The sequence below is a fragment of the Cyanistes caeruleus genome, chromosome 2 (genome assembly GCF_971803275.1).
Source record: "Cyanistes caeruleus chromosome 2, bCyaCae1.hap1.1, whole genome shotgun sequence".
NCBI classification, from domain to species: Eukaryota; Metazoa; Chordata; class Aves; order Passeriformes; family Paridae; genus Cyanistes; species Cyanistes caeruleus.
Window position 1 is genome coordinate 9,540,804 of NC_141702.1, and position 20,242 is coordinate 9,561,045.

Sequence of the window (20,242 nt, forward strand, 5' to 3'; positions counted from 1 at the left end):
GCTAAATTTGTTTACTAAATTACCGTAGACTGTTGTTTTCAAATATTACATTCTTGAAGTTTTAATACACAAAAATTGCAGAAGCACATTTTCGGCCTGTTTTCCTGAACCTAACTGTCTTGGTGTTCTCTATTGCTATTTGTTTCCTGTCTGTTACTGCAGACATATTTTTTTCTTTGTTTTGATAAAACAAAACAAGCAGTACCCAAACCTAATAACCCCAAAGCACCCAAACCTGTGCATTTTCTTATTTTATTTATTTTTTTTTAATTCTTACCAGTAGTACAGCATAGGAAAATGTGATACAGATTTGAAAATATTCTTTCTGGTGCCTTTTGAGTGTATTGTTTGCTTTCTCCTTGTATATATTCAGAAGCGATCAAATTTTCAGAGCTGTGTATCTGCACAAAACAAATAATTTGTGGTTATCTTGGGTTTGAATTATTTATTTTCCTGTCTTTGTCTTTTTCCTGCTGCTGCTGTTTTCTCATCAGATTTGTGTTATTCAGATGTTTTGTAGGCTTTCTTGTGAACCCATTTGACATCAAGTCTCATGTTCCTCTTCATGAACTTCCTTTGTTCTCCCTCTTTCTTTCAGAAGGAGGTTTGTTTACTTCTGGTCCAATGCTGCTTCAGACCATGAAGCTGGCTGAAAAACTCCTACTGGGAGTTCTAGACCCAGCACAGAACTCATAGTAGCCTCTTGGCCAGCACTGGTTGTAGGATGGATTGTATCAGATCAACCACCTCTGGGTGTTAAAAGTAGTTGTATCTGTCTTCATCTACTTAAGAGACTATATATCAGTAGGTGTGTACTAGGAGATCTAACAAAATGTTTTAATTTTTCATTTACTATGGGGAAAATAACACAAAAATTATTCAATGGTAAGCAGTAGAAAATCCTGGGTTCTACCATTGAAAAGTGTAAAAAATTGGCTATTCCATTGGGAATTCAGTTATTTCAGTTTTATGTCTGTCTGAACTCCCTTCCAAGAAACATCAGTTTACAGACATATTTGAAAAAATTAAAAACAAGGCTTCTTTTGTATTTATGTACCTCTTCTGGTTGAGGTGGCAGAGGTAATTATTGAAATACATCTGTGGACTTTATAACCCTTGCAATACTGCTTAATTACAAAGTCCAGTAGGTTTGCAGCAGATTAAATCAGTATTTTGGACTTCATATCTTATCTGCCTGGGTAGATGCTGTTAATTATTCCTATGGGAACACCAGCATATACTGTCACAATTTTTAGCTGGTAATTTTAATTCACAAGCTTCAGGTACTCTTGTCACGTGGGCAAAAACAGCTGTGTTAGGGTAATTCAGGTTTATCAGACTGTCTGTGGGATTTCTTTAGTGGTGAATGAGCCAACATTTATCCTAAAGGTGAGACAGCATTAAAGAACAGACAAGCTTATTGGCTTTGTAAAATATATTCAAAGAATGTGTATTATAAAATCCAATATGTAAGTTTTATAGCTGTGTCAAACTAATAACAGTGTATGTGTGTATGTATATATAGGGAAAAAATGTGAAATGTTCTTGAAAAACCACTCTAATAAGCTGTGTTACAGACACCTGGCTGAATCCTTCTGAGATTCCCTATTTTCACAACCCAAGTAAATATCTTAAGGTGCTTTCCTGCCAAATTCACAATTCCAGAATTGGAGAGGATCAAACAGAGTTTTCACATGTGTTTCTGTATAACGTCCTTGTAATGTTTTGCTCCTTGGCTGATGCTACTCCCCTAGACTAGGGACTATAAAGGGATACAGGATGAAGAATGCCATTCCCTGAGACGTGCAAACAGGTGAGAGCTGCTTTGACGAGCTTATGATGGTCACTCAAATGTTATTTGACGTGTTTTATATGAAATCCACTGACTTTGCATGTCAGAGAGACCTGTGTCTTGCCTTTTAAGGCCTGATCCCCAGCCATGGTGTCAGATTCTGCCGTTTTCTCCCAAGTGTGAGAACATCATTGTGTTTTTTGCATGCTCCATTTAAATTCTTCTGACATCTGCATGGGCTGCTTTCCATTCATTAACATAGGGGAGTTGCATCTTCTCCCATGGTGGCTGGTCAGATGCCAAAGGCAGATTAAGTTTCCTTGAGCAAGGAACTTGTCACTGAGGTTCTTCGAGCTGGAACTGGGAGCTTTGGCAGCTCTGTGAAGAGGCAGTGAGAATCATCGCCACAAAAATTATTTTTATGTGTCCTGCTGTGCACCCTTGGATTTCAAATTTGATTTGTGGCTGCTCTTTATATTTTTTTTTCTTACAGTGCAGAAGACTATAATGTAAATACTGTGGCATATGCTTAATTCTGAAACTGTGGATTATTTCTAAAATTATACTTATGGTAATTGCTGGCATATTTTCCAGTTCCTCAAAGTTCTCTGTAAACCCACTGCTGGCTGCGTATTTCCCTTCTTGTATTCATATAGCTGCCTTTATAGTCCTGCTGAGGTCCCAGAGCAAGCAGAAAGCAACTGCTGGAGAAGTGCATAAAGCACCACAGCTCAGTGCCAGCTACTGCTCCCATGGATGGTCAGGCTCCTGGAGACACAGCTGGAAACACGGGGGAATGGCTCACAGGACAATGCGGGGAACCCGAACACTTCTTTCAAAGCAAGGTGCAAGAAACCTTGTCACTGTTGGGGATGACTTAGTTACATGTCAGTTTTTTATTCACTCCCCACCAGTCTTGGCTTTTGCTATATACTGCTTAAATAAATCTTTCTCAATTCAGCTATCCCTTCCAGAACTACTAAAAATTACCTGGTTTTAAGTTTTAGTCTCAATTTCTTTTGAGCAAGCTGTATATATTTTTGACTTATGTTTCTCTGGACAGACTTCTTTCATATTTTTGGTGAATATCTTCATTCCTAACCTCGAACATTTTTTGCATGTTAATCTAATGCTAGTGTTCTCTTAATTATGGTTTCCATTTGACATGAATGTGTTCTGTTGGTGAAGAATTTAAAATGCTTGATGATTTGTAAGCCATAAAAGCTGTCATTGCTTGTGAGGCTAATGCCTGTGTAAGTGAGCATGATGTGTTTGTTGTTTTCCATTCATAATTAAACTGTTTGAGTTGCACTGATAGTGCACTGTATATAGGTTTAAATTTGTCAAGTCTGAATACTTTCTCTTGTGGAAGTGCAGCATCTTGAATATTTTATTTTAAGACAGGCCAAGTTTGACTTTATGATGCATTGAATAGGAAATCATGTGAAATCAGGATAGAGGTTATTCTTTAGCAGTGATATCCTGGGGTAAATACTCTGTACAAGTTGTTCCCTCTCCACTGACTGTTCTATTAAGGAAGCAGATGGCATTTAAAATCTTGATTTGATGGAAAAAGCATAAACAGGAAAATGAAAGTGAAAGGTAGGCAAATCCATCTTTCTAAGTAATATTGTATTTCTACTTATATGGATGACTAGAGTAGTAGTTCTAGTTCTTGGAAGCCTGTATCTGGAATATATAGAAGTGGAGAATATTTACCTCCTAAAATATCACCAGGTTCCACCTCTGCACTCTCGGTGGTTCTGTGCCATTTTGTGTTAGCTGTGGGTGGAACAGATCAGAAAAGGAAGCAGTGGACTCCTGTCTTCAAATTAAAAATGGAAAGACTTTGAGCTCAGTGTAGAATAGGTGGATGAAATGTCATGTGTTACAGAGGAAAAGAGGGAGTGTGGCAGGAGTCCTTTGGTTGTTGCAGCTCATGGGCGTCTCAGATAAAGTGGTCCCGCTGTTCTCATTCACTGTATAAATTGCCCATTTGACACACTCTTTCCATGAAATGCTTAGAAATCTTTTGCAAATTAGACAAATCCACAGAGTATTACAGTCTTGTGTCTTTCTCTGTTATGGTCACCATTTACAGCTATTGTTTAAAAGACTTCTGAAACAACGTAAATGCTGTTGAAAATTAAGCACAGTTGAGAGTAACTGCTTAAGATGTGCTTCATGGTTCAGATGACTGCAATTTAGATTTGTTGGCATGCTTGAATGATTCAGCTGCCCTGAGGTGTCCAGGGATTGATGTGGTATTCAAATAACTGGAGTAACCTTCAAATCATGGAGGTTAACACTGCATTTACTTATGGTTTCCATTTTTTGACACTTGGTTGCTGAGTGATAGAGCATATGCAGTTCTAGTTTACTGTACTGGGAAATCCTTAAAAAACACAAATGAGCACTGTGTTGCTTGGGTTCTCTTGTGATTAACCTGGTAGTTCTTTATTTATAAAATAAAATAATTTAATAGAACACATTTCAGTTGCAAAGATCAGCCTAAAACATTATTGATCACAGACTGCTGTACATATTAAGTCTTAGTTATTTCTGTTACCTGTTACTATTACTCTGTTGTATGAAAAAAAATCTTAATCAATCCAGGTTTTTTTTTGTTTCCGCCCCATAAAGTATTTTGACACATAGCAGCTCAATTAAAAATATACAAAATTACTTTGGAGACACGTGATATAAACATTCTTCACTCATAAATATTGTAGATGCCAGCTTTCAAAAGCAGGGACTATTAATGTGCATTTACTTAGGTCAATATAAATCTGGAATAACTCCATTGGAATTGGAAGTTCAGTAAATAATGAATTTATATCTGCTTTACACATGGTGATCTCTATGTAGAAATTTTTGCTGTTAAAATTTTTGTTGGTTTTCATTCCACTGTATGCCAGCAGCTCTCATTCATACCCTTCAAGGCATTTTGGAATGCCAGTAGCAGTTCCAATAGCTCAGGTATCTCAATATATCTCTTACCATGAGCAGATGCTTATGAGGACTGGGGAAATTAGGTTTCTTTTGTATTTATGGATTTTTTTTTACCTGCATAAAATATCACACCTGTGACATTTATCACCGGTTAAAAGTCCACTTTCCCTGAAAGAAGTATTAGAGTTTTTTAGTCTTTGTATAATATTTGATGCAAAGCCTCAGTGTTCTTAAATAGTTCTTACCTGACTGTTCTTCACCTGATGACCAAATCCTGAGCAGATTTTATGTTAGGTTCACCTGCCTGATGATGGGAAAGAGAACCAAAATGTCTAAGCTGCTGTAATTTCTCCTCATCCTTGTTCTGCACTATTAAAGGAGAAAAAAGTGTAGAGAAAAAATTCTGTGATTGAGATTAATTTTGTGATTTCTTGATCTCAGAACTCCTAATGATATTGTATTCCAGGATTAAACATAATGCAAAACATTATGATCATTTGTACAACAAGACATAATTGATTTTGGATTGCTGCTACTTTTACTTTTTTTCAGCCTTGGTGAAAGACAGATTTCCTCTCTGTAACATCAATCCAAGGGACTTGACAGATGATGTCAAGATTGTTTTATTGTCTCTGGGACCATTTATGCTATATATTTTTGATGTATGAAGCTGTGATGCAATTGTATGGATGTGTGACCCTTGTGATTTTTAAATTGTTTTCCTGGAAATCAATTTGCACAAATTTGATCATGTTTTGGAGTTTTTACAAAACAACAGTTTCTGTTTTTAAAGTCTCCTTTAATGGCAAGCTTACAAAGAGATGCTTAGAAATATGTAATTGCTGATAGCGATGGTTTGAGTTTGGGGATTCCCCCCCTCCCCCCCAATCTGTGTAGTCCAGTAAAAATGTTTTTCTAAGACTACTAGTTTTATTAAGATTTACTATCCCCCAGTGACACTTAGTACATGTAAGTGAGAGGTGAAGTGTGTGAGATACATTACCTAGAGGGAAAGTCTTCAGTCCTGTGCTCATGCATCATCCCAGGGTGAGCCATGGTATCACCCCCAGGCACATGGCTCTGCTCCGGGTGCCTGTGTGTGCTTTGGTGGCAATAGGCTCAGGGAACCTCTTGGGTGAGGAATGAACTCAGTGTGTGCTACCTGATCAGGTGGAAGTAAAAGAAGAAAATATGAAAATACCCACTACAGAAAGACAAGTGGAATAACACTTGTTTTTATTTCCATGCACTGTTTTCACAGGTACTGATTTGATTATAGGTCTAATTCTTCTTCCCTGTCACTATCAATACTTACACAGCTCAGCCTCTGTTATCAAAATCAGACTGATATAGAGGAGTTGATAAAATTTGAATGAAGGCTTTTTCATTTTGTAATACACTGGTGTTATTTTGGAATGTCTTTAATAAATGACAGCCTTTTTACACTATACTGCTCCTGCTGCCTTTTCCTGTTGATGATATCCAAGCTAAGAATTGCCTGATGTGGGAGTTGAAAGATGCATGATTGAGCAATCCCAGCCATGATGGTGAGCTTTGCTGGTGTCTAAATGATAATAAAAAAAATCAGTGTAACTACGCTGGAAAATAAATAAATGAGAATTACATGTTCTTGTGTCTGTGTGGAATTTTTATACATCATATGGAAATCAGCAAAGTTCTGCTTTGTTTTCATATGGATTTCCTCTCCAATTTACATCACTAGTGATATCCAGAAGAGAAACAAAAAAGGAGGAGCGGAGTATAGAGTTTTGTTGGGCAATCCAACGATCCCTTTCATATATGTACTTTTATCTTTGGGATGGTATTTCAGTTTCCACTTCAGCAATGGTATATGACTGTTGATATTTTCCATGTTTAATAGTGGATTTTAGAGCAGAATGGTCTGAATTCCCAGGGCAAGCCATGTCCGTTCAGATACCAGCCTTTTCTGCGAAGCCCTCACAAGCTACTGGGATACCAGGAGGGAGGACAGATTCTCCCATGGTTCTAGACCACAAGAGTTGAAAAGGAAAGAGGTTCTCCACTGCTGTAGAAAGGGACAGGGAGAAAATGAAGTTGCAAGCAGGAAAGGATTTATTTGGTCCAACGTGTTTAAAATAAAATCATCCTTTCTTCTAGGGTCAGGACAGCCTTTTTTTATAGTAAGAATGCCGCATACCTATTTTGAAGTAGTAACACTGAGATATTTGGAGAGCAGACATCTGGATTGGGTGATATATGCTGTAGACTTTGTGATGTTTTAATTTCACATTCCTGTAAGTAGTTGGGATAGATAAGCAAACTGGTTGACCTCTGATGGAAAAAGATGTTCTCACTTGTGTTGCATTTCAATTTTAGGTTTTGCAATTTTGAAGTAATTCTGTAAAATGCTTCCCATGGGTGCCATTGGTCAGTGGAATTAAACATGTTGAATAGCATAGCCCGTGACATTTGGGAAATAAAAACTAGAAATGTACTAGAGAAAATAAATTAACAAATTGCTGTGTAATGCTGTTTAGTTTGTTTTGAAGAAGATTGCCTTGCTGTTGAAGGTTAATATTGACTGTGCTTGTATGTTCTGTTTTTTGGCAGGTAACCCTGGACTGGCAGGTTATTACAGGACCTTTATACAGGCCCTTTATTGTGGGCTGAACCAGCAGTATCCCGTCTGGGTTGTGAGCCATGCTGGACACTGTAAACCTCCGAGTGGGATGGAAATGATAGAAGGTCTGTACCTTACTGTAACTTGTGCATGCAATTGTGTGTACCCTTCTCGTTTCAATGGCAAAACTTCTTCCTATTGAAAACAGGCTGATATGAGTTTTAAGTATCTCCATTTTGCTTCCACAAAACAATTTTCACAGCTGTATGAGAAGTTAGTGAAGTATTTTAGGTAAATTAGATTTGCCAGACAAATATGAGCTACTAAGAGAAAAAGAGAGTTTACTGTTGGCAGTTGTTAGAGGCATGTTACAGTGAAGAAGGTCTAGAATGTGTTTATGTTGAGAAGAGTAGATTAGAAAAGTACATCTTTAAATGAAATGTCCAATTCAGAGATTGAATGCATTAGGAGAGATTTAATTATCTCTGAATTTAAAAATAGCTGTACTAAATCAGTGAATTTCCTGGAAGCAAGCACATCTTTCTGAGACTGGGGTATGGGCTGTTAGCAGGGTAGAGTGCTTGTGTATCTGTTATGAGTCTTTTGACATGCAGATCTCCAGCAAGAGATGGTGCTCCAAGCATCTGTCCTGAAAGCTGATTATTGTTGGAAGTCCTCAGGACTTGCTCAAGCTGCAATGATGTAGCAGTAAATCAGCATTTTTGATATTTTTTTCCTGTATCACACTGTGCAAACACCCCACTTTGGAGACCACTAATTTAGAGTGTGCAAGCATTTAAATTGTACACTTGACTTATGAATGGTGCTGCCTGTAAAGGAGTGTAAAATGTAGCAAACTACTTAGGAATAATATGACTGACGACCTTTAGTTCAAGCAGGTTTTGAAAGTCTCATAAAGACTAAAGCAAGCTTTCCAACAGCAGCCATTAATCACAGACTACTTCCTAATTGACTGGAGAGGTATCACTTAGCCATTTGGAAACTGAACAAAGCTACACCCTTCATTTGTGCTTCTGTAAGATATCCTTCTATTCAGAGAACTCTTGCAAGCTCTGTTCCACAGAGACACACACCATTAATTGAACATTTCACTGCTGTAATTCTGCTCCCAACAATCAATCCACTGTGCAAAACCATTAGAAACTTAATTTTACTTAGTGAATACAATACAAAAGTTATACCTCAATTTCAATGTCCTTATCCTTCTCCTCAGCTTTTAAAAAGACATTTGTTCTGAACACTGCTGTGAGCATAAAACAGGCCAGCATCAATCCTTAGTTGCAGGCAAAATTACAAAAAGAACATTTTTCTAGTTCTCTCTTATTTTGTTTAAAATTAGCATAAACCATATGCATAGACAGTAGGTGTACATACATAGCCATGTTTTAGAGTGGTTTAATTCTGTGGACATCTGCTGTGGCTTGATGAGAAGTAAGAAATAGAACATCTTAGACAGAAAGATATGTAGAGTCATGAAATCATTACATTTGGAAAAGAACACCAAGATCAAGTCCAAGGCAACCAAATATCACCATACCCACTAAACCATATCATGTGCCACATTTGCTTGTTTTTTGAACACTTCCAAGGGTGGTGACTCCACCACTTCCCTGGGAAGCCTGTTCCAATGCTTAACCACCACTCTCAGTGAAGAATTTTTTCCTAGTGTCCAACCGGAACCTTTCTTGGCACAACTTGAGGTTGTTTTCCCTTGCTGCATCTCTTGTTACCTGGGAGAGACCAACCCCTGCCTGGCTACAGCCTGTTTTTCAGGTCATTGTAGAGAGCAATAACATCCTCCCTGAACTTCTCTTTTTCCAAGCTGAACACCCCCAGCTCCCTAGGCTGCTCCTCATCAGACTTGTGCTCCAGACCCTTCCCCAGCACTTTGCCTTTCTCTGGACACACTCCAACACTTCAGTGTCCTTCAAGAAGATTGAAGGCTTGCTTTTGTTTGTCCTTAGGGCTGCCAATAAACTGCTTTTGGTAGCAAAGTAAGACTGAGAATAAAGAAAAATTGAATCAGAATTTAATTATTAATTTATCCTAATAGTCTGTTTGCCAATTGCTACAGAAATATGGAATCCTGTGATTCATATCTTAATCAACTAAAGAGACACAATTGATGTATTAAAACATTATACACCTAATAAGTAGCTGTCAGCATTCATGACTTAATGATACAATATGTAGTCAAATGATAAATTATATTCAAGATAAATATCTAGAATATTATAAACTGTACAGATGAGTATTGAGCTATACACAGTCAAATCAGCAAGTCATGTTTTTCCTTCTGAAAGACAGGAAATTTTGAGTGTCAGTCTTAATAGTCAATTTACAAAATAAATTTTTAGTTTGATCTTTTATGTTCTGTGGACTGTAGAAAATAGTAGTGTTAAAAAACTAACTTAAAATCTAACTAACTAGACTTAGTTTATGGTTCATGGTGAAAAAAGATAGGTAATGATTTATTTCTAGTTCATCAAAAGAGTGTTTCCACTGCTTTCTCTTTACACAGGGGGAGTAGGGCCTTCAGACCATTTTGAAACTGAATTATGTCCTAGGAAACAGTATGAGAAAAGCAGAGAAGTGGTGAAGGAATAGTAAATTATCTGTGAAAACATTGATTATGTGAACCCTAAATGTTAATGTACCATCAGTGTGAAGTTTTGAACTGAAATTAAGTTGTGCATAAAAAAAAAATAAATTCTAGCATTACAGGAAAATTTGGAAGTGGTGTGTAGCTTAAATTTATTTGATATATTGCTTCTTGGCTGTTGTTGCAATTCATCTGAATGGACTTTGTTTTCACAGCCCTCTGGCTTCTAATGAAACTGCAAAATTGACTACGAGTGAGAGTCTGCCTCTAGCTCAAGTGATATAAATCCAGAAAAAATGACTGAAATTATTTGGGTAAAATGGAATTTATACTTCAGCACATTAATAGTCTTGTTAATTGCTGGGTAGTTGTCCACCAAATGACAGATAGAAGTGTGGGCATGATCAGCAGGTATGAGCCCTAAGTTTTTACCATCATGATATGCTATGCTGGCAGGAAAGAGCCTAAAATAGCCCAAGCAAGACAGAGAGTGTGGTGTTCTTCTCTAAGAGGGTTATGAGTTATTTAGGACAGTGATTCCCAAACTGTGATCTGGCTGATCAGATGCAGTTGGCACTCTTGCCTCTTTCCACTTGCTAAGCGAAATGAATAGGAACTAAGAATACTTTTCCAATAACACTTCTGTGTAAGCATTTTCTGTGGCGCCCTTGGAGGTACTGTGCCACCATGAACGTGTGGTGCTGGCAAGGAGTGGATTGTGGTCTGCACTGTTGTAAACAAGAGAGGAGGAGCTCCTGGAAGTTTGGTGTTCCAAGAACTGGCTTCCTAAAAATAGGGACTTGTTGTCCTTGTTGTTGTGTATCACAGCATTATAGAATGGCCTGGGTTGGAAAGGAGCTTAAATATATAGTTAAATATAATTTAGTTCCAGTTCCCCTGCCATGGACACAGACAGGTTGCTCACCGCTCCATCCAGCCTGGCCTTAAACATTTCTAGGCACAGAAGTTACACAGACACAGGGACTCTGTACGCATTTGGTAGTTTTTGCTGTCTTGTGACTCATTTATTCTAAGTAGAATAGATGTCTTTAGCAATTGCTGATGATGGAAAATACCTACATTGCTGAATCAGGTGGATCAGAGATACTTGCAGTCTTTTTGGTCAGTACAAAATCAACTCAGAGTTAATCTCTATCATACTCAGAAGTTTTTCGAACAGAAAATCCTTATCTGTGCTTCAGCCCCGCATGATTGGTTATAACAGCAGATATGTGGCCACATTGAGGTATGCAGTGATAGCTGTGTTTAAAAAGCATTTATGTCTTGCATGTTTATATATATATATATTCACATAGGGAGAAAAGCAGTGGGAAGGCAGCTGGGCTGGCATCTCACATGCATACTTTAGGCTTATGCATATACACATTTAATTCACGTTACACACATTTAATTCACATTAATTTCTGTTTCAACAACATTTTCTGCTTCCTAGGCATATAAATTAAAATTTCTGAGAGTCATTGAAAGATGAATTATCTTTAATATAAGTTCCTTTGAGGTTTAGTCTGTTATATTTCTATATTACAGACCCAGAGAACTCTGTAGTCATGTTTATAGCCCAGAACACATTAAAATTCTGCTTTACTTTAATGCAGATTTACATGACACAGTGTCTCCCAGTCTAGTGGTATCACACTGTAGGTGCAATAAAAACCCCCAAGTTTCAAGCATGTCATCCTGGTAGAGTTAAGCTGGTTTCACAGCTATTTCATACCAAGTTTTTTGAATATATGGGGAAGGGAAGGCTCCTGTTCATGGAGCTGGCCTTGGCGCTGATTAATCACATGGAGCTCCTCGCATGGTGTTTGTCAGCAGTGAGGGATCCCAGGTCAGGCTGTGCACAGAGGGACTGGTTGTTTTCACAGATGGGACAGGAAGCATCAGTTCACTGCAGTGCAGTCCTGCTGCCCCTGCTGCTTCCCAGAAACCTTATTCCTTCCTTGTCTTGGAAAAGGCAACCTAAGGAAGGAAACATTGTGTGCATGTGTAAAAGTTATTATGAGCCATTTAAATGTTGAGGTTTTTGTCTTAGCCTGGTAAGATCTGAATTTTACTGTATGGCTTTAAAGCTAAGTGTCTATTTTAAGGAAACAAATGATCATTTCATGTTATGAACCCACTGGAATGCTTGAAATCTAGATGTGTGAAAAGTAAGCAGCCCTAGGGATGCTGCACTACCCCATTTACTTCTTTCCTTTAAACCACATTCAGTTAATTATTCATGGAGGTCCTGTAATCATGCCCATAATTATGCAAATACACCCTTAGAGTGAAATCTTGGCATTTGGCATTGACTTTATCAGTACTGCCTAATTTTAAGCATGTGTTTAAAAGTCTTGTTCCATTCAAAATCAAAACTAAGAAAAATAAAATTTTGCCATATATGAAGTATGTCTAAGTTGCTCTGTTGTTTTCTTTTCTGGCCATTCAAAATGTTAACAGTTTTAAGTGTTTATATTATAATACCTTAGCAGCCATGTATTTATTTGTAAAGATCATTTAAACACTATTAAGCTCATTTTGGTACCACTTCATGTATCTCTATATCCCACTGAGTTTGACAGAGTAGTGACTAATTTTTGCTGACATTACAAGGAATAGGACTTTGTCTTTATATTTTTTATGGCTATATAAAAAATAGATCCTCTGCATTCTCCATTTCAAGGTTTTCCACTAAGTCTGTTTACATAGTATCTACTGGAATATTATTAGAAAATATCCATGTGTGGAGCTTTTTAATTCATTCTAGTACTTTACTCAACTAATTCCTTGGTTAAAAGAACCAGAATTTTTCACCCATACTTACAAATAAGAGTAATATAATTCTATTATTAAAGATTTTTGAAAACTGATACAATCTTCTGTATCCAGAAAAGATGTTAAAAAAAAATAACGTCAAGAATTCATCCATTAGAGAGCAAAATGTCTTTACTGCATTCCAGGAAGCTTTGGATGTAGGTTTTGAAATTGTTTATGGGTTATTTTCTGCATTTTTCCCCATGACATAGGTATGTTCCCCAACTGGTATGACCATTTCTGTTTAGGTTCAGGTGGCTTTTAGTGGGGGGGAAAAAAAATTCAAAAATGTGAACTGGGTAAAGAGGTAATAGTTCCATCTTCTGGTGTCTGTTTGAAGGCAGGTCACAGTTCCCTGGGATGAGAAGTGCTATGAGGTTTCAGAGTAGCTTGCTTAAATGTTTACTGTTAAAGGGAAAGTAAAAACCTAATGTAATTTAATAAACACAGCACTGAGATGATCAGGTTATTTTCCACAGAGAGAATGCTTAGTAATCTTTTAACGCAACTCAATTTGAAATATATTATTGCACCTGCTAGCAGAATGACAATGAAGTAACCCCACAGAAGGGAATTATCGTCATGTCTGAAGGTGTAAGAGGTCTGGATTTGTTTTTATGGAATTTTATTCACTACACAGATTGACTGCAGGAAGGAAAGCTGATCAATAGTTTCATTTAGCAATTCTAATTTATAATTGGGACCTTTGATTTAATTTTGATACCCACAAAACTTGCCAAAAATGGTGCAGATCGTGATGGGATCAGTTCAGTGTTAAACGATATTTTTATTTTTAATTGATAGTGATCTTGAGCTGTAAGAGTGAGAAACCATCGGTAATGCACAACATCATTCCAGATTCTGAAAATAATCAGGTTTGGAACATGGAGCCTTTCTGGTTTTGTTTCAGTTTTAGGAATTTCCCTTCCATTGAGGAACAATATAGGCCTTTCAGGGAAATAGAGAAAACTCTAAGGCAGAGTGTGCAGAGGAAGTAACTGCAAATGGCTTCATTCTTAAATAATCAGCAAGGAATTATTGTTATCTCTAGTGTATCTTAAATCTAAAATATCTGAGTAGAGGCAGAGTGTTTGGAGAAATGATAAAGAACAATATGATGTGGTACTGATTGAATGAGGGCGTCTCATTGCCGCTTGCTGGATGAAGTTTTTGGTTTTTTTAGTTTTGATAGCACATGGCACTACTGTCTTTCTTTAAGATAGACATATTCTTACCTTTCTAAAGGCTGAATTTGAGGCTTTGTTGATTAATACATATATTAAAATAATCTCATTTACTACAGTTATTGAATTACTGGTGTGGTTAGGTGACTAATTAGTTGGCAAATAATTCCCCATTGCGTTAAACATTGTAGCAGATAGTTAAAATTCTCAGGGATTGCCATTGGAGTGTCATTTTTTTCAGAACAGATCTATGGTTTCAAACATATTGCTGGCAAGCTTGCTGTCAGAGACTCCGCTGACTTCTGTGATAGGATTTGCATGATTTGGGAGATTTTTCAGTTAATCACATCTTTTATGAAATGTCAGTGTTTCTGAATACACTTCAATATGAAGCTACATGATCATATTTGGAGCTGTTTATGTCTAGAGTGCAGGCAAAACTCACTTGATGTCTTTTTATATAAATTATACTGTAAAGCTTCAGGCAGTTTCAAAATCTTCGTATTGAGCTGTTTCTTCAATGTCTGCTAATGTAAATGAGCAAGGAAACCAAACTTTTTACGACTGTGACTCTAGAACTGCTTGTGGTGAACTGATTTACTTCACATGTAGGACCTCTCATATATGCAAAATGAAGATCAAAAATGCCTTATTCATCTCCTGCCATGGGCAGACACACCTTCCATGAGATCAGGCTGCTCAAATCCAGCTTGTCCTTGAAAGATGGGGCATCCACAGCTTGGGCCAGCCTGTTCCAGTGTCTCACCACCCTCACAGTAAAGAATTTCTTCCTTATACCTAAACTAAACCTGCCCTCTTCTAGTTTAAAGCCATTTCCCTTTCTCCTATCATTCCATGCCCCTGTAAAAGTCCCTCTCCATCTTGCTTGTATCCCCTTTAAGAACTCATTTTTGTACTGAGTAGCACTTCAGTCTCTATTTCACCCATCAGGTAAAACTCCAAGTAGAATAAAACCATCACAGTAGTACCTTGGACAGGTTGCTGCAGTTGTATGCTGGGCAGTCCAGGTGGGTGGCTAAGAAAGAAAACTAAAGCATTTTCTCCAGGAAGGTTAAAAAGGTAACAGAGAATTAATTTTTAAATAGTGTAACAGAACACTGGTGAAGAAAAGATATAAATCAGAATTTAAAGTAGTCATTTCACAAAAATGTTTTTCTTCCAGAAAAACAAAATTTTCACTGCACAGCATATGCAAATAGTTACTTTAAAGCATCAGCAACTGATAAACCTGCTACATTTATACAAAGTACAAGGTGAAATACTATTTGTTCTCCTCAGTTTTACTACTAATTTTCATAAATTCACACTTTTGCATGTGCTGTTTTGTCCATTTCTCTTTTGCCTGTGAGGATCAGTGCTGGGTGTCACTGAGCCATGGTTGGTTCCCTTTGCTGTCAGCTCACACTCCTTGTGTGAAGAGGAGCCCAGAGATTATAAGGCTTTTCAAGGCAGGTAGCATTGGCAGTGTTGCCTGAGTCCTGTGAGGTAGCACTGCATTGCAGAATATTTTGCAGATGTGCCGTGCTACAGCTCTCAGCACTGCTAGCTGAGGGTCATGTTCTCTGCTGGCATAAACTGATGTAGCCCTTTGCAGTCAGTGCTGTGCCACCAATTTACAGAGTACAGAATATAAGATATTTTGAAGGCTTCTTATAATCCATCCGTTTTGAAGGATACAGATGAAAGAAGAAAAAATTTTATGCTTGCCTAAGTGGAGTTTACTCCTTAAAAAGGATGCTGTTGTTACATAATTTGGATCTGGGTATTAAATTTAACTTTTCTGTGGACAAATGAACGTAGGAACTTACACTTCTCTTTATACTTTTAATGAGACAGTGTCGTCCAAGATGAATATACACAAGGGCAAAGAAGAAGGGCTAAGTTTACTGAATGCCATCTTTATACCCATTATAGGTGCTGGTGAAACAGGAGGTGCATTACTTGTTATTTTGGTAATATTCTGAAGAGTCATACTTAATTGAACATGTCAGTCTTGGTTGATATCACAGTACTGAATAAAGTTTAAGATGGATTGTCAAGAAAAATTGGGACTGGCCTAGCAAATTAAAAGTTACAGCTTGAATTCAGTACAAGCATCAAGCACTTCAGAAAATGTCCATCAATCTGTCCAGTCACTGTGAAGTACAGATCCTGTATTGTAGCTTGGGCTATTGTGTAACTGCACCTCTCAACTCCCTGCCTTTTCCCTTTTCCTTCTCTAACATCATAGTGTGCACCTTTTCATTTTCTCTTACTTTGAAAAGAATTCATTTTATTTCCTGTCTGTGAAATAACATGGGTTGTCTTCCTTGGCCAGCTGTCTTACTCTGCTTCAAACTCTGGCTCTGCCTTGTTTGCTCTCAGTCCTTCTTTCTCTGTTTGTATCTGTTTAAACTTCCCAAAGTTTTGAAGTGGTGTTTTCAATAGGTGTGACTGTTGGATTTGCCTACTGTGGTGCAGCACCTCATTTGTCATAACCAATGGAGTCAATGCCTGGGAAGTGATACTCATCTATTTTTTTCTTCCTTAAATACTCACACAATTTCTACTGTCCTTTCTTTACATCTGCCCATTCTTGGTGATGTGCAGAACATCGTTATTTTGGTTTTCTTCCATTGTTAATCAGTATAAAAGGTTTGTTGAAGTGTGCAGTTTTGTTTGTGTGGATGGCTGGTGTCAGTGCCTTGCACTTGGCTTCAGTGTGTCCAGAAACAAAAAACATAGCCTGAACAATCACATTCCCATGGACTCAGACCTCTTTGCTTTTTATTCCTTGACATCATTTTATGTTGGAAATTCAGATCTGCTCCTATACAGTGATGTGTCTCTAGCTCATACCCTGCAAAGTGTGGGCATTTTTTGTAAGTTTGTTTCACTGTTTGTTTTCTCTCTTTATAATACGATGCTGAGAATTCTTACAGATCGCACTTCCTGCAGTATACAGCTAATGACTGCAAAATGCAGTCATTCAAATACAGAAAACTTTACTATATACATTATGTAACACACCCATATTACATTTGCTTTATGCCCACTAAAGTCCTTGCAATGGAGATGTTAATTGTTGTAGAGCTGCATAATAAAACACTTCTTAATGGTGTTTGCCATGCCAGAATTGGAGACAAGCAACAAAATTCTTCTTCAAAGTTTGTACTGTTAGTTCATAAATATTTGATAATAGTTATTCTGAAAGCAATCCTGGGAATGTAAAATAAAATCAGTTTCTAAGAGATAATTTTAAAACTTCAGGGTGCTCCTGTATGCTTTTAATAAAAATCTGGGGTTTAGTACTTGTCATGTTTATTAGTTCATTCTGTCAGACTACACTTGTACTAATTTAATCATAATACAGCTTCCTTTAAAAAACATATTGGGTGTTAAACAAGTGTCCCAGCAATAGGTGTGTAGAAAGCAAAGGAAATCAGTAGTTCAATTTGTAAAATAAGGCTTTGTTATTTTTCTAGTAAAGAAAATAATACATATGTCCACTTCAGTATCTTGAGTAAACGGTAATTTATTTTTGGAGGATAACTTTACAAAACGTAATTGCTCCAGTAAACACTAATGAGTGGTGTGTTTATCTTAATAGTTTCATGAACAGTTCCTGAGGGTGCTCTGGCCAGACTAAGGTCTAGGGGTTAATCTAAAACACAATGCTTTAAGACCTGGTTCTTGGTGTCAGGAGGAGTTCTTCAATATTTATTTGAAATTCTTTCAGGGTTTCTGTCCTATTTCTTTGGCATTTTATTGCTTTCTGATACAAATTATCCATGGTTCACTAATTAAATGAAAGATGGAGTGAAACATTCAGGCTTTGAGCAATATATCTTTAGGGGATGCCAATACTAAACCCACAAATCTTAAGCCTCATTTTTTTAAAATTACAGCTCTATTTAAACACTTTCAAATGGCATGGTTCAATTTTGAGGAATTATTATCTTTTGCTATGAGAAAAAACAATCAAATTACATATTTAATTTCTAGAATTAGACTTCATATTGTGCACGCCACTTCAATAGCTAATCTAAGTAGGTCAGTTGTCATTTCTGCCTGTCACTGCATGAAGGAAAAGATAAAATATTTCCAGGTGTTGCTTCATCTAAACACAAGTTATTCAGTCAAAACTACTGCTTCTCCCATCATCATCTGTTTATGTGTGGTGGAAAAAGAAGGTGGTATGTGAAGTCTAAAATACTTGGCCTAATATTTTACTTGGGGTATTTGGTGGAGATGCAGAGGAATTTATATGTCCCTGAGCTACCTCACTAGTTCAGTCTGCAGAGACTTGTCCTTAGCCTGCAATAGGTCCAGCTCTGAAAATTCTTGACCACATGTGTTTTTGGTGTGATTGATTGAAATTTTTCCTTAGATAACCTGCTACCACTTCTTAGGAGTCAATGGTCCATGGAAGAGGAAGATACAGTGCAGGTAGACCAATGTTTTTTACCTCCCTTTCCTTCATTATATGTAATTGCAGTTCACCTTTCCTCATGGTACTTATTCATGAGTAGTTTGGAGGCCTTGTTCATGAGCTGATCTTGGGACATACTTCAAAGTCACTCCATGACAAGTGAACAGGTGTTCATATATACTGAGCTCATGTACTCAGTCACCTGTTGTGACCATGGCAGTTTGGAGTTTGGACATGTAAAATTGTGAAATTTGGGAAGTACAAAGGCGTACAAGAATTTGAAGGTCCTGATAGAAAGTCCGGCCTCCGGTATCTTTTTGAATCTTCCAGTAAAAAGAAGTCTATGATTCAGCAGACTTTATAATGAAAAGCTAACTTTTATGAATTGGCAACCTGAAGTCTGCTCATATAACTTCTCTGCTTTTTTTCTGCGTAAGAACTTCCTTTGCATGCACAGCAAAAAAACAAACAAACACAATTCTCTGTTATTTTCCTGAAAACCAAAGTCCTCTTTCCTAGCAAGATTACCTTGTCAACTAATCTTAGAGCAAACACTTTATTTTAATCTATCATTTTTTTCTGCCTGTAGTTTTAGCAGAGGTTTGAAAAAGAGATGCATTAAAGTGATGGCGCATTTGTTTTTCAGAAAGCACATCAGAAAATTAAAGTTTTGCCAAAAAAAATAAAGAAATACAGTATTTTTTTTAATACACCAGTTAAGTAAAGTCTTAAAATCATGTCTTGGCTCAGATGGGGTGTTTGTAGCATAAAGTACAAGTCGTATAATTTCTACTATCTGAAAACTGCTTAAATGAGCTGTCCTTCAGCCATGGCATGTATTCCACACCTGAGGTGAAGTCACTATGGTCCCTTCTTTGATGTGGAGCCATTGGAGTGCTGACTGCCAGTGTGTTTGTGCAAGTCTGTTTGCTTATACAAAGAACCCATTTAAGCTTCTCCACCCAAGAAATTAATGTTGATTTTGGATTATCCCTGGGCGATTTTATTCTGTAAAATAAATAAATAAATCTTTCAGACTTGTGACGCAGCCCAGCTCTTGCACATTTTGGACTATTGAAAGTGTAGCATTTGTGTTGTGGGAGCATGAAGTGACATGAGGCGTGGGCAATTTTATATTTATCCAGATGTCAAATAGGATACCTGTTTTGGTACAGGGTTACGTGATGCTGGAGCTTCACCTGAGGACTCTGGAGTTGGTCCATGATGAGGGTTTTTGCATGGGGATTACCAGACCCCACGCTGCATGCTCATTCCTCAGCATGGCTTCTCTAGGAATAGTGCCAATGTGATTGAGTTTGGCAATAAACCCTTATTTCAGAAGAAAATAAAAAGTTGTATTAAGCAGCTGAAACAACTCTCTGGGGTCAGCCTTGGCTGTCTGGCATCACTTGCAGCCTCTGAGAGGTTCTCTGTGTGTGCAACACAGGTCAGTAGCCAAGGGAATCAGGGCATCCTTGCTCTGAGTGTGTGAGAAGGGCTGTGCTGAGGGTGATTTGGCCCACATTAGAATGACTGTCCATGATCATCATCAATCACAATTGACCCATCCAGTTAAAAATCGCTTCTGCAGGCTCAGCTCTCCCTGACTCCCTTAAGGAAACACTGGTGCACAGGCTTGAGTTGAGTGTTCTCAAGTCTGGCCAAATGCAAGGAGGAAAAAGCCATTGTTTTCACATTATTCTCAGTCCCCAGCCATGTCCTTCCTCAGGGTTCTTGCTCTGGCAACATAGCTGTTTCTGACCAGGCACATTTCTACTGAAGTCATGTAGTAGCTTTGGGTATGTTGGCCAGAATGTCTACACTTCTACTTATTAGGTAA

The 20,242-nt window shown here is 37.5% G+C and overlaps 1 protein-coding gene across 5 annotated transcripts in view; it reads left to right on the plus strand.

The window, feature by feature from the left end:
• The window catches only part of LDAH (lipid droplet associated hydrolase), a 106,759-nt gene that overhangs the window by 21,645 nt on the left and 64,872 nt on the right, over nt 1-20,242 (plus strand). For all 5 annotated transcript variants that reach the window (XM_023922666.2, XM_086875706.1, XM_023922667.2 and 2 more), the window contains one exon: nt 7,337-7,471. In XM_023922666.2, the coding sequence (XP_023778434.1) occupies nt 7,337-7,471 (135 nt within the window). The remainder of the gene's footprint in view (nt 1-7,336; nt 7,472-20,242) is intronic.